Source organism: Oryzias melastigma, linkage group LG18 (genome assembly GCF_002922805.2).
Source record: "Oryzias melastigma strain HK-1 linkage group LG18, ASM292280v2, whole genome shotgun sequence".
NCBI classification, from domain to species: domain Eukaryota; kingdom Metazoa; phylum Chordata; class Actinopteri; order Beloniformes; family Adrianichthyidae; genus Oryzias; species Oryzias melastigma.
In genome coordinates this window covers 6,192,398-6,207,933 of record NC_050529.1, presented here as the reverse complement: position 1 = coordinate 6,207,933, position 15,536 = coordinate 6,192,398, and the positions used below count along the sequence as shown (strand labels likewise).

Below are 15,536 nucleotides of genomic sequence, written 5' to 3'. Positions count from 1 at the left end.
CGTGGCTTCTGATCCGTACGGACCACGGATAATCCGTGATCCGCAACACCCCTAATTGAAACACACCAGACTCACAGATTAGAAAGAGTCATAATTTGTCAGAATAGTCAAAATGAAAGGAATTGTATCAGTTTACTGATGATTACAGCAGCTAACAGGAAGGATTTTACCTTAAAGTGAGTCTAGTAAGTTTAGGAAAACTTTACAGAATCTCATAAGGCAAGAAACAAACAACAGTTTTTCTAAAATATTTAATAATCACATAAAGGAGATTTTCCCTGAAAATTCTAGCTGTACTTTCTGAGAGTTTAATGTTTGATTGTTTCAAGTCTGAAGCAGAAGTGACTGAAGATGCTTAAAAAGTCATAAAAATGTCCCAAATAATCTTCCTTTAAACTTATCAACATTCTCTCAGGCAAAAGGATTATTTGAAGTTTTTTTTGTAAACGTATATTTACATTTTTGAAGAAAAGTTGACAGTTTTGAAACTTCCTCTTTGAAGCTGGTTTGAAACCAAAATCCAACTGGAGCCAATGCAGTTCACTGTTTGAACACTAGAGTTCTTAGATTTGTCTGTGAATCTTTTTTGTATTTTAATTCAAAAACACGTCGATTTGTTCGTTAACAAAATTTGTTCTATTTAAATAAAAAACAAAATTACACCTAAAATGTTTCTATTTTGTAAAAACAGTTAATTGAATCCCAAAATGAATCCCTTTTTTTTCAGGCTTAATTTTCAGTTTTTGCATGGTTTTATGTCTAGTGTGTGAATACAACATGGACAAATGATAAAATAAAGGTAGTCTCACATATGTCAGGTTCTGCTCACTAAAATGATACCAAATAAACAAGCAGGTAGTCTTTTAAATTGAAAATACAGAAGTAAATTCAACCTTTTTGTCCATTTAATGAGTACATTTCTTTGTAAAAAGTAATTGACTGTCCAGCCTTGAGCTTTTGAGCTGTCTTAGTGGTCTTGCTCCAATAATGGACATATTTACACATTCTGTCATTCTGTTTAAAAAGTATGAACATCAAACTCAAAATGGCCGCACTTTAATCCAAATGGTATTTTTCCAATATCAGTTATACTTGATTTGAGTTCATTTTGAACCAATTTTAAGGTTTAGGTTGATTTAATTCAATTCGATTAACAACTTGGCTCAGACAGATTGATCTGGTTGAATATAAATTGATTAATTTACTAAACGCTGATTCAAACCAGTCGTCATAAATATGCCATAAAAACAGCTTGATTTAGAAAGAGCGAATAATTCAAAGCAAAGAGCAAATGGAAGTGAAGTGATGAATAAGAGTTAGTCAGGAGGAAGGATGGAGAAGAGAGTGAATCAGCTGTTGAGGAGGAGGAAGGTCACAGGGAGGCTGAGGCGGCAAAAACAGGAAGAACGGGAGCGAGGACACGGAAGAAAAAGGCTGAGATTGAACAGAAGGGAAAGGAGTGTGTTGTGTCTCAGGAAGGTGTTGAAAGGATCGACCCGGTTACCTCAGGGGTCAGCTTCGCCCACTCATTCCAGCCCGTCGTTGCTTTCTTTCACTTTCCTCCTGGAATTTGTTTGTACTGGGGTCACACTGGAGGAAAAAGTCACAGAAGGAAAGACGGATCTGAAGGAAACTTTGCTGCTTTTGTTGGGGTCGTCTGGAAAATTACAAACTCACTTTGTTGGAACAACTTTCACCGCATGAACACACGTTTGACACTTGGGTTTATTTTTCTAGCAAACCTGGATGAAGAATCCCATTTGTAATCACTACCTCCATTTTTTTTCCTTTTCTCTTTCTGTCTTCCTTCTCTTCTTTCCCTGTTTTTTGTCCACGACTTTCCACTCATTGTCAGTCGTGAACAATCCTCCTTTGTTTCGCACTTTACAGTGAGGAATCTGGACGGAGTTGTGCAAACGGGCCTGAAGCCCAACGAGCTGCTCAGGGAAAGTTCTGCTGTCACTGGTGGATTACTGCACACAGAACGTCTGTTTTGAAGGTGTTTTCTCTGAAGGCCCAACGTGGATTCAGTGTTGGACACCTAAAATCTGATCGTTTAAGCAGTTTTATGAGTCTTACAACAGTTATCAGTGAAGAACTTTTATAATATCACTGTCCTTAAAGACTTTTATCAAACTGTTATTATTAAGCAGCTGATAGAAACGCTATTATTGATCAGTAATCTGCACTTATTGTGAAATGTTATGTTACCTTAAGCTTTGGCTTCTTGCTAACAAAGCCTCGTTTTCAATGAGTGTTACAGTACGTAAGGAATGGTACCGTATGGTCCAGTTAATTCTGGCGAGTGTTTACCATACTTGAGAAGGGCTGCCACGATTAGTCGTCTAATTGACAACTAATCGATTATTAAAAAAGTCGACGACTAATTTAATAGTTGATTAGTCGTGCCTTAATACTATATAGAGTCGGAGTGTATTAAAGTTGAAAGTTAGAATGGCTTTATGCTAACTTTTTGGACTATTTGGCATTTATTAGGGTTTTTAAGGCTATTTTGGAGTTTAGCTAATATTTCAGCTACATGCTAGCTGTTTTGGCTAATTTTGTTTTTTTCACTTTTAGGCTTATTTTGAGTTTAGCTAACATTTCAGCTACATGCTAGTTTTTTTCAGTAATTTAGTTTTTTTTCTCCGTTTTTAGACTTATTTCGAGTTTAGCTAATTTTTCAGCTAAATGCTAGCTATTTTGACTAATTTAGAATTATTTTCAGTTTTTAGGCTAAGTAAAAGTTTAGCTAATTTTTCAGCTACATGCTAGTTATTTTGGCTAATTTAGTTTTTTTCAGATTGAAGGCTTATTTCGAGTTATCTAATATTTCAGCTACATGCTAGTTTTTTTTCAGTAATTTAGTTTTTTTTTCTTCGTTTTTAGACTTATTTCGAGTTTAGCTAATTTTTCAGCTAAATGCTAGTTATTTTGGCTAATTTAGTTTTTTTCAGGTTTTAGTCTTATTTTGAGTTTAGCTAATATTTTAACTAAATGCTAGCTATTTTGACTCATTTAGAATTCTTTTCAGTTTTAAGGCTAAGTAAAAGTTTAGTTAATATTTCAGCTACATGCTAGTTATTTTGGCTAATTTAGTTTTTTTTTTTTCAGATTGAAGGCTTATTTTGAGTTTAGTTAATATTTCAGCTACATGCTAGCTATTTTGGCTAATTTCAGCTTTTTTCAGTTTTTAGGTTAGTTTGGCATTTAGCTAATATTTTAGCTGGCTATCAGCGTCCGTGATTTCAGCTATTAGCTTCAGTGATTTCAGCATCTTCAGCTATCAGCACTAGCATCTTTAACGGCCATATTAAGCTTACAGCATTCACACTAGCATTATCACAGGTAATGCTATATATCCTGTTTTTATTTAGTTTAAAGCTAATCATGGTTAAGATGTTTGCTTTACATCCAGTTTGCCCATGACCCGATTAGTCGACTAATCGGAAAAAAATAATCGGTGATTAGTCGACTATTAAAATAATCGTTTGTGGCAGCACTATTCTTGAATCCAAAACACCAAATTACAACTCCGTTTTTGTTTAGAAGTATTTTCATTTCTTTTCATTCAAGAAATTGTTAGCTGGACAAATTTATTTCAGTGCAGACCAGAAGCTGGAAAATGTCTGTCCTGCATGAACAAATCAAGACCTACTCCTCTGTAGCTATCAGTCATTGGAGCTCTGCTTACTGCTATTACAGCTCTACCAAAAAATGTAATTAGACTTTAGTTAATACCTAAACATGTTTTTTGAACATATTCAAATGGCTTGGCAACGCCAGAACTAATACCTGTTCCACCTTAGTATTCTTTCTTAAACAAGATCTTGTTCTGCTGCTTTAGCCGAGCAGCATCACTTTTTTGTATTTAGGTCTCAATCCCTAATAGTTGAATCTATTTGGATGTCAAACCACGTCAGAAACATCTCGTTGTTGCAGACAAAGACTCCATGAAGGTCCGATGGATCATTTGGGAACCAGCAGCCAACATGGAAAGACATCAGTTGTTGGTGTCACTCATGAGAGCAGAGTTCCACTGGTATTGATCACGGTTCAGAATAATTGGAGCAAATCGAGGTCTGTCATGTATTTCTGTTTGTTTTTCCAAAAATAAGGAAAAAAAAGAAAGTTTTGTTCCCAGTTTGCATGTGTTGGGCCGACGTGGTGATGGTTCTGGACTGGAACCACTCCCTGTCGAAGTTCCTAATCATTCTCTCATGTGTTGGCTTGGCGGTCCCATCTGTAACCCTATTACACCTCTTGTAGTCCAAAGTACTTGTTGATCTTGACTGGGTTTTAGCTGCAGCAGAGTCCTGTCTTTTAAGCGGCAGACACTAACGCGGTCCTTTCTGGAGACGTGAGGACTTGCCATGACTGCAGTTGATGAAAATTTAAGCTGTCTTTTTAATAAAAACTCTGACATGGTGAGAGTGGTACATTAGCAAGGGATCAACTGCAGTTAGATTTCTGTCTTCAAGCACTCCAAGATCAGATGCTGTGAAGAAATGTTGGAAGAAAGAGAAATTTACAGGCTGTAACTGTGCGATAACTTAAGTGAACACGTCTGTCTCTGCAGTCACAACTCATTTCATCACAAAGCTAATTCCAAGTAATGTGTTTTAGTGAGCTTGGAGCCCAAAAACTGTTTGAAAGCTGCTGTAGTGCTGAGAAAGAACCAGTTGAGGTGGCTGGTCTGGATGCTTCCTGGTTCCTGGGGAGGTGTTCCGGTAGCAAGGAACCCTGGGAAACATCTTGGACTTGCTGAAGAGACTACATCTCTTGACCTGCTTAGGAAAGTGTCCACTAGAGGGGGGAAGTGACCTGGGAGAGGGAAATCTGGAGATCTCTGCTTAGACTGCTGTCGGGACCCAATCCCAGATGAGTGAAAGGAAATGGATGGATATTGGTGATGAGAGGTGATGGTTGGCTCGTTTCTGTCTGAACTGATTACCTTTCTAAAGAGTAATTGGGATCTTTCAAGTTTTTTTTGTTATTTAAGTTACATAATTAATGCATGAACTTCGGAAACTAATCATAAACATCCTGTGTTTGCCATACTGCCATACTGAGCACAGGTACATGCTCACCTGTGCACAAATAGTATGTGTGAAATACTTTCCATGTGTTGGTATGTATGCACGAGTATGTGCATGTGAGCTGTTTTTGTATTGTGGACATGTTGACATGTCTGTATGTGAAAATATTTGGAGCCAACGGGTATATTTATAACATTTGAGTGTGTATGGACAGGCCCCGCCCCTTTAGAAAAATATTGCCTGTCATCTCTAACATTCCTCTCTCTTCTTCTGTTCTGGTCCAAAAAAATAAAATAATGTGTTGACTCTTGTTTGTTGTTTGAATGGTTGGAGTTTGACCATTTTCATTCCACTCCATGGTGGGGTCTTTCCTTGGACATAGCTTTCCTAGCCTCAAAAGTTGGGTTTGACCACATTTACTGGTTTATTTGGTCTAATTTTTCCACTCTTCCGATGGATCCATGTGTTGTCATCCCCTCTGTTTCCCTTGGATTTCTTTCTTGACACGTTCATCTTTGTGTACGGACATGTTCATGCCCGTGTGAAGCTGGTAAAACGCAGGTTCTTGAGGAAAGTGAGAGAAACGGTCAAATTAAACAACAGTTTTAGTTCCTCACTTGAAGTCTTAGAACATGCACTCGTATGAAGGTTTACTGGTATGGAAGCTGCTGGTTCTGTGGTTGTTCAGGGTCGTGGAGGGTCGTAAAAAGTACTCACTGGATCTCAAAGTGGTTACGGAGTTCTCTAGAAGCTCCTACAACCCTTACAAAGAATTCCCATTTGGGAAACATCCTTTACACCCGCAGAACCCATAAGGGTAGTTGTGACTAGTTCGGAATTGATCACAGAGGAAAGCACAGGTGAGCTAGCTCTATTCCCTCAGTGCTGTCATTTGTTTTCCCACGACTCTATCAGTGGCAGCAGGTTGGTGGTCAGGACAGATACGTCTGTTTACTCTGGAGGTCTGGTCAGTTGCTCCAGGGACTTTTCATGTTATCTGGGAAGTTATGAGCTTTATCTCTGAGCTCAGACTCGACTCTGGTCGTCTGGCATGTCGGCCCGATGGCCGAGCTGTCAAAGACACAAGAGACAAGAGTTTTACTTTGTGTTTAAGAGGTTTGAAATGTTGTTTTTCCAATTCTGTGGTTATTTGAAGAAGTTTGAGGGTAATTTTGTCTTCCTAGAGAACTTTTGTTTTACATTCATGCCAGTCTTGTACGCTTCAAAACCATGTGGTGGATGGATGATTGGTGCGACACTAATCCATTGATATTTTAATGTTCTTTTTTACACACATAGAAATATTTTGAATGGAACAGAAACTGGTACTCAGGACTCTGTGTGTTTTGAAGTTAAAAAAGTTTTTAAAAGTTGACAAAAAGCTTAAAATTTATAAGAAAAAAAAAAATTGGAACCTACAAAATAAGAAATTTCCCCCGTAGAAAAAATTATCTTGTATTTGACATGTTTTTTAATAGTTTACAAGTCAAATGCACGTCTAAAAAACTCTGAAATAAAAGTTTTATGAGAGAAACTGATGGAAAATCTTAAAGCACATATTTTAAATAAGCTTGTTTGAGATTTGCTCTGCGTCACACGTCCACTGTGTCCCCCACCTTCGTCGGGACACGTTCCAGTATTCTCATGACCTCAAAGGAAATATAAGGTGTTGGGAATATAGATGGATATTGGAGATTTTATAACATTTGATGCCAATTTTATGTACTTTTTTGGCGTTACAGAAGCAAAAAGTCCTATAATCTGAGGACATTTAAAAAAAATGTGTTTTTTTTTTTTTTTTTTACCTTTGGTTTGTTTACAGTTGTTTGAGTAAAATTAATATGCAAATGGTAAATTTGGAAGTAGAATTTCAATTTCCTCATTAAGAATACTGGTTTATAGAACAGAGATGGTAAAATTATAGAGAAAAATGTCACAAACTGGTAAAAAAGGTATATTTTTAAATACAAAATTCTACGAAGGAACATTTTTTAATTGACCTGTATGACACAATTAACCATATTTTGGTTTAAAGTAAACCAAATTAAAGGACTGAATTTTAAAAATGAAAAAATACTTAAAAATGTGAAAAGTTTTCAAGTCAAAATGGTTCAAGACTTTTCATCTTCGATCCTCTAAACCACAATTTCTCAAATGTTCTTGTTTCTCTATGATCACTTTTGACTAAAAAACGCATCGTCTTTGTTGGTATTTTCAGGTCTTAACATCACTGTTGTGTGTTTTTTTGAGGTTGTGTCCTCGGTGTCTCACCCCCGTTTGTTTTGTAGGGTTTGCGTGATGTGTTTGAGAACTACTACAGAAAGCAGAGGAGGAAACAGGCTCGCCTGGTGCTGCAGCCCCACTCTAACATGGTACGACTGCACTGCCACTCACAGTGTGGAGGCACTCCTCTGTTCACTCTAACCCCACCCCAACACACACACACACCCCTGCTCCCAACTCACACTTAACCTGGAATCACGGACAAACCCCCAACTAAGAAATTTATTTCAAAAAAAATATTTAAATTGACTAAATGTGTCTTATTTGTGCAAATTCCTGCTAAAATAGATTTATTTTAAGGTCCACAATTATATTAGATTTAAAAAATGCATGAGTGAATAATGTATGGGAACAACATAATTAAAACTAGCAACATTTTTCAGCCAAACTCACTAAAAAAAAATTAAAAATAAGTCATTAAAAGTTTCTAAACATCGCTTATATTACCTATTAAAGGTGTAAAATAAATCCATAATTGTTAGTAGGATGTCCAATGCTGCTGAAAAGCTGAATCATGCTAAACAAGGCAAGACTTAAATTGTTTTTATATAAAATTAAAAATATAAATTCCAAAAGCAGACACTGCAATGTTTTTTTTCTGTTTTTCCTAAATGGCAATAAAAGCTGGATATTCTAAAAATAAGAGCTGAACATGGTGATTCCAGTGTGTTTTAATGAGCTGCAAGGATGCTTGAGATCTGCAAAAAATAAAATGTACTAATAAAAACTGGCATGTTTGCCTATTGAACAATAAAGAATCATCAAGTAGAACTATGGAAGAAAAAACAGAAGTTTTTTTAGCTAAAAAACCCCAAACTTGTCCAAAATCTTTTCGAGCTAGAGCTTTTATCCAATAAATATCAAGTATTGGACTGATTTGGACTTCTTACATTGAAAAAAAAAAAATCTATTTTACATGCATAAAGTAATAAATAAATCAGTAAGACTGCAACTATTCCACATTGAACCCTGATCAAGACCAACGAGCTGTCGAAGGACACCAGAGACGAGCTTGTAGACACTGAACAAAACTGGGATGAACCGGTCAAGGGTCCAAAACCGTCACAGCTCTTGAGAAGATCTAAAGGAGGAATGGACCAATAGAGCAGCCACAGTAAGGGCAAACCTGGTGAAGACCTACAGGAAACGTATGACCTCTGCTCTGTCATCACCAACCAGGGTTACAAACTCTTGATGAGAACTTAAACACTTACTTTCTGTATCAAAGTCAAGCAAAGGGATTTTCTTGATTCGTTTATTTAAAGAAAAGTCTAAAATGAGTTAAATTAACTTAAAAATGAGTGAATTTGTCAACATGTCTGGATCAAAGTGGAAGAGAGCTGAAAAATCCATGTATGATGTCTGGATCTTTACCACTTCATCAACCTAAATATTTTTTAAAACTTTTCATTGAAATCAAAAATCATCTATGTTTTCAAGTTATCTCACAACTTGCAGAAATTGTTCTTTATTGGAAGCAATTTTGAAGCAAAACAAGTTGTGAATTAACATCTTTGCTTTTCTGGAAGCGTTTCATGAAGAACGCTTTGCTTATTTCAGCAAATGAAGCCAAACCACAGATGACAATATGCTGAGAATATGAGTGATCGCTGCTGACCTGAAACTTTTTTCGTCATGAAAATCAAAAAAACAAGTGGGAGGCTCTGCAGAAGAGCTGATAAACAAAAGTTTTTTTTTCAGATCCACATTTGGTTTTGATGGAACCCCAAAGGTTTTGTTTGGTAGGAGAATGAAAGTCTTACTATTGATTGATGCTTAATTAGAACCACAAGGAAACCGTTTTTGAGGATGTTCAGTCCCATTATTTCAACATTTTCGTAGACATCCATGGATTTATTTGTCTACAAGTGGATGCACAGCAGGAAGTGTATTTTCTATGTCACAAATATGACCTTTATGAAATGACTTTTTTCCATTTGCTTCTGATTTACAACGATTTGAATGAAGAAATACTGAGAAATGCAATTTTAAGCTTAATATTGTTAATATATTTCCTCCATCATCAGAGAAATGCTACAAAAGATGTTAAAAGCACCACAATCTTTATCCCTGAGATCCCTCCCTCCATCTGTTTCCCTTTTCTAGCACGAGACTTTGGAGGGATACCGGCGGTACTTCAATCAGATTGTTGGGTAAGTCTGCTCGCCTTCGTCTTGTTCTGTGATCTCAGCTCGGTGGATGTTTGACATCTAGATTCCTTCAGAAAGTGCATCAAGAACTTTCCTGACCGTAGTCTTGTTCTGGTCGTTCATCATCCGTCGATTCTTCCTCGCAGTGTTTTTGGACGTCTCTGTGTAACTTGGCACCCTCAGAGTTCCAAAACGTGAATGGAAACAAACAGAACTTCCAGCAACACCTCCTTTTATTACTTTAAAGTTTCTCTTGACAGTTTGACGTCTTTTTCTCAGTCCGCCGGCCCTCGCCGTCCCCGTGGGTTTTGCTCCCCTCTATCCTCCCATCTCCATAAGAGCGTTAAACCTACACACCCACTCGCCGCTGATGGACGATGCCGCGACGGTCGATTTACTGCTGTTCCTCTGTCTGTCTGGCTCTGAACGGCGCAGACGCTTCGGTAAACATGTCTGAGTGGACACACGATCACTGACGGGATGAGACACCTTCCTGTCTGTTGTTCTCATCTAGAGCAAAAGCTCCAAAAAACGCTATTTCGCTCCTCGCACCATCGGGCAGTGCAACTCTGGCCAATCATCTAAGAAGACTTTGCTTTTAATTTGATAAAATAGATCAATTTTTAACGTATTTAATACATTGAATTTTTAACCCATTGACTTTTATTGTTTTTATTGTGTTTTATGTGTGTGTTTTTATGTTTTATGAATGTCAGCAGATGGTCATCTATGTGTCTATCTATATTTATCTCTCTATATTTATCTCTCTATATTTATCTCTCTCTAAATATATATCTCTTTATCTCTCTCTTTCTGTTCTGTCTGTCTCTCTCTCTCTCTCTATATATAGGTATAGCTATCTATATCTCTATATATCTATATTTACCTATCACATATCTCTCTTTTTTCTCTCTCTTTATACATCTATCTCTATATATCTCTCTCTATATATATTTATCTATCCCACTATAGATATATCTATCTCTTTATAGACATCTCTCTATCTCTATACCTTTATATCCATCTCTCCATTAATGTCTGCATTTATCTCTCTCTATATATCTATCTCACCATTCGTATCTATATATCTCTTTCTCTATATATCTACCTCTACCTATCATATATCTCTCTTTTTCTCTCTCTTTATATATCTATCTCTATATATCTCTCTCTATATATATTTATCTATCCTACTTTAGATATCTATTTCTTTATAGACATCTCTCTATCTCTATACTTTTATATCCATCTCTCCATTAATGTCTGCATTTATCTCTCTCTATATATCTATCTCACCATTCATATGTATATATCTCTTTCTCTATATATCTGTTTTTCCATATACATCTTTCTCCATCTACCTATATATCTCTATCTCACTATATCTATATCTCTTTCTATCTCTAAATCTCTATATCTATCTCCCTATATTTATCTCTCTCTATCTCACCATATCTATATCTCTTTCTATCTCTATATCTATTTCTCTCTATCTCTCTATATATACCTCTATAGCTCTCTCTATATATCAATATATCTATATAAATGTCCCTTGTGCTGTCTTATGGGGTCTATATATATATATCTCTATATATATCTATATATCTCTGTATATATCTCTAAAAAAAATTTTGTAGACACATAATGTTTTCCAAACCAGAAGTGCTCGCTGGCTCCAAGAAGCCAAAATCCCATAGACTTCTATAGAGAAATAAACATCTTTAACTCGTTCATTATATTTGTCAGAATAACCAGTATTGCTCTGATGCATTTTTTAACCTTTGTGCTATCATAGGCCTGTTTGCATTAAACGTGGGGTCATCTGGACCCCACGTGACGGCGCCCTGAACTTTATTTCCAAGTATTTTTTTATCTTCACTGGTGTCCGTGGCAGACATAAAATCCTGTCCATCTTTGTCTATCTTTTTCATCAATATATGGGCGGAGTCATCTGGACCCCATAAGAAAGCACAAGGATTTATATGTTCATGACGATGTCTGACTCCATTGCGGTGGCGTTCATATTGTAAAAAAATAGTGAAATAGTGGTGGAATTGGAAGTGAGTCATAATCTACGTCACACTCACCCCGCCAAGTTCTCAGAGACAGTCGAGGGTTTTACCCTGTCAGACTCCCATTAATTATGGCCCAACTAGCATTCGCAGCTGTTTTTGAAATGTGTCCAGTTCATATCTTGACCACAAGAGGTTCCAAGTCCAAGTACGAGCTTGAGGGTTGTGTCAGAACCAATTCGATTATTCCACCACAAACAGAACCTCCAGGCTCACATTTTATCACGGTGTGGATGGAAAGAAGAACGGAGGAGGAACAACTCCTAAAGGAGGAGTTTGATTAGAATGTCCTGGAGGTGAAGAAGGCATCAGACAGGGTGATGTGTCTGAAAGTTTGAAGTTAAAGGTGGGATGTTGAGCGTTGTCAGCGGCTTTGCCTCCCCAGCAGGAGAAACTCTGGAGGGAGATGGATGAGGTGATCCGGGGTATCTGTAGGGGGTAGATAGTGGTGATTGGGGGAGTCTTTAACGGACATGCGGCTGAAGGAAACAAGAACAGGGATGGGAATGTGGTGACAAGTGTGATGGGAAGATTGAAGGAGGACTTTGAAGAGCTGATCAGTGAGGAAGATGCTAGAAGAAGTGGATGTTGTAGAGCAGGAAGTAGCAAAGATTGTAAAGGATGAAGTGAGGAAGACACTGAAGATGTCGTAGAATAAAAGGGAAGTTGGTCCTGACGACGTATTTGTTGTCAGGATAGACGCCATTTGAGTTTCTGAATGTTTAACAATGACGTTATGGAGACTTAAAATAATTTAATAGTTGATTAGTCGTTACTTTATATTATATGGAGATAGAGTGAAATAAAGTTAAACAAAGTTGTCAGCGTTCAGCTCCAAAAAATTCATTTTTTTCATTATTTGAGTCCGTGAGACCAAAACTTTAGTGAAAAATAGTTCCTTGTTTCAGATGCCGACCTCATTAGAGAGATGGGGAATATACTTACCATCAAACTCATTTTGACAGGTGACCTTTGACCCGATATATACCCCACTATATCCCAAGACAGTACTAGTTTTTTAAATTATGACTTAAGAACTGTCTGAATATTAATACATGTTATTAAGCACTGCAACTGTATCTCATAAACGGGTTGCTTTTACCCAAGAAAATTTATAGTGCTTTTATTTTGGTAATTTAGAAAATATTTAAGTGGAAAACAAAAGTAAGACTAAACTACATTTTTACCTATTAATAATTCATTAAATATCGCCTTCGCAGTATTTTAAATCAATACAAGTATTGAGCAAAATAAAGTATCGATATTTCACTGAATCGATATTTTTTTTACACCCCTAGTGGATAGTGGGAGTAAAAACGATACAGAGAGGTATAAATGGATGGATGATTTGCAGTGGAGAAAAACATTAGCTTTCGCATAAGTGAAACTCAATTTCCCCTTTTAGGCCAAAGGTTTTTGCGTCCATTGTTTTTGTCCGTTGAACAAATTTAATGAACATTTGTTCATGTCTTTGTACGACTAAGAAATATCTTCTGCATGTCCCATGAAACGACAGGATCTAATGACGCTAGCAACTGTAGCTAAGGACTTTTCTGACGACCAGATCCAACAACAAAAACAAATGCAAAGTTTTAAGCATAAAGCTGAAACATCACAAAGCAAATACAAAGATATCAAAGAAGTGTGAACATGCAGATGATATTGCTTAGTAGACATTGAACTTTATATTCATATTAAGACGGGGGCTGCAAAATATCGAGTTAGGGGCCGCAAATGGCCCGTGGGCCGCCAGTTTAAGGACCCCTTCTTTAAAGTAAAAAAAAAATTGTTATAATGACAATTTATATTGGGTAGTGACAGTCACAATGATACCTTTTACCCAATATCAATACAATTTTCAGTTTAGAACTGTTCTTAAATATTTTTTTCTTTAAAATTTTCAAAACAATTTAGAAGCAATCAAGTTCATTAAAATAATCTTATGGTTTTTATTTTTTATTTTTAAGGCAATTTAGTCCGATTTTTTTCTGAAATGTGACTTTATTTTGAAAGGAAATCACGGTAAAACTAAAAACTCTTACAGTCTGAGTATTTGTTTTGTTTAAAACAATTGTAAATCAACTGTCAGTTCGACTCAAAGTTAAATCCTATTAAGTTTTAATTTGCAATCAGCTGCTGCATATTTTTCTGTAATTTCCATCATTTCTAAATCCAGCTATAATTCGGCTGTAAGATCACAGTTTCTCATTAAAGCTGAAGAGCAAAAGCTCAAAAATGTTTCCGATCAATCTCCAAAGCGAGCTGCATTCCCCTCCGTGATGACAACCAGGAAACCGAGTGACCACAGAGCGGCTCCTTGCGGTCTCCGCAGCCCCAGCGGGCATCGCTTTGAGTGAGACGTACTGTCAGTGGACCTCAACCCGAGTCGCTTTCCGGGCAATCCGATCCATTCACGCGGGCGCCGGTTCAAGAAAGCAGCGCGGCCCGTGATGGAGGGAGGAGCGGCGGCTTTCCCAGACACCAGCGTCTTTTAACGCCTGACTGGCCGAGTGTGCTGCCGGCTTGGCCGTCGCTCCTGGTTGATTTTCCAGCTGGAGGTTCATGGCAGCTCCTCTGGAAAGCTGTCAGCTTTCAGCAAAACAAAGCTTTAGAGAAAAAAAAAGTGAGGATATGAATAACCGCACAAAGACATATTTTGTTTTATGCTAGTGATGCTTGTGATTAGCTGCTGGAAACGCACTCGTGTCATCATTTAATTGGTGCTGCTGGTTGACTCTTTCCAGACGGAGCTCAGCTTTAGCTTTGATTAGGATCAAATCAAACTCAACTGTACTTTACTTTCTTTAAATAATACTTTTATAGTTTCAGTTTGGAAAAAAAATAACTTTAGACCTAGCAAACATTGGATTTGTGGATGTTAACAGTTTTTCTCTACACCCATTCATGTTTAATATACAGTCTAAGAAAATGTAGGTTTTTTTCTTTTCTAACTTTTGGAAATGAAGCCATCATGATATGAAGAGTACAAACATTTTCATTCTAGTGCAAGTTCTCTATGATAGTTGTAAAAACTATCTGCGTTTCCATTACACATTTGCATGAAAATGTATCCAGATTCTAGAAACGTCGAAAAAAACACAACATGTGCAATTTCATAGTGAATGGAAATTAAGCTAATGATAAATAGAAGCGACAGCATTGTGGAACCAACACCGCCTGAAATCAAACGCTACTGTGTTCGCATCAGAGCAATCCAATCTGTCTCATCTACAAACATGCATCAAACAATGGACAAATGTAGTCTTAAAACACACCTGGTGAATAATTAACTGTGAATCCCATCTTTTTCATTTTATTTACGCACTTTTCTAACTGATTTTCAGCTATCAGCTATTATTGCAGCCTGTGACTCAGCCCCTCCCACATACAACTAAGGAAGCGGCCATTTATACTTTTCTTTATTTTCTCAAATAAATTGTTTTATAAAATGATCTAACTTTGCAACAAAAATCTCTCTACTGTCTGAGGTCAATATGGCAATAGTCTTGGAGCTAATTATAGATATGTGTGCGTGTGTGTACATATGTGTATATACATACATATATTTATAAATACACATTTTTCTTATTATGAGAAACAGAATAAGGAAAAAAAACAGAACATTGTCTGATTTTTTTTTCTTTTTTTTTTAAAGGAATTTGTAAAAATGTAGTGGAGAGTAAGTATTTGGTTACCTACAAAAAAAAAACAAGATTTCTGTCTCTCTCTGACTTGTTACTTCTTCTGTCAGATGATCCTCTGCCCTCCACACGTTACCTGTAGTAACGGCACCTGTTTGAACTCTTTATCTACATAAGAGACACCTGTCCTCAACCTCAAACAGTCACACTTCAAACTCCACTATGGTAAAGATCAAAGTGCTATCTAAGGACCAGAGAATCTGGTGTCATTAGATAGCTCTTAGCTCTATAGAAGTAACAAGTCAAGAGCTATTTTTGACAACTCTTTGGTCTTGGCCTCTTTGGTCTTTG

General features: G+C 36.8%; 1 protein-coding gene across 1 annotated transcript in view; it reads left to right on the top strand.

Annotated features, from left to right (window-relative positions):
• exoc6b (exocyst complex component 6B) overlaps positions 1 to 15,536 on the top strand; it is a gene marked incomplete in the record, with an annotated part of 114,387 nt that overhangs the window by 30,266 nt on the left and 68,585 nt on the right. Inside the window, 2 exon segments of the mRNA XM_024287366.2 lie at positions 7,328 to 7,411; positions 9,429 to 9,475. Of these exon segments, the coding sequence (XP_024143134.1) occupies positions 7,328 to 7,411; positions 9,429 to 9,475 (131 nt within the window).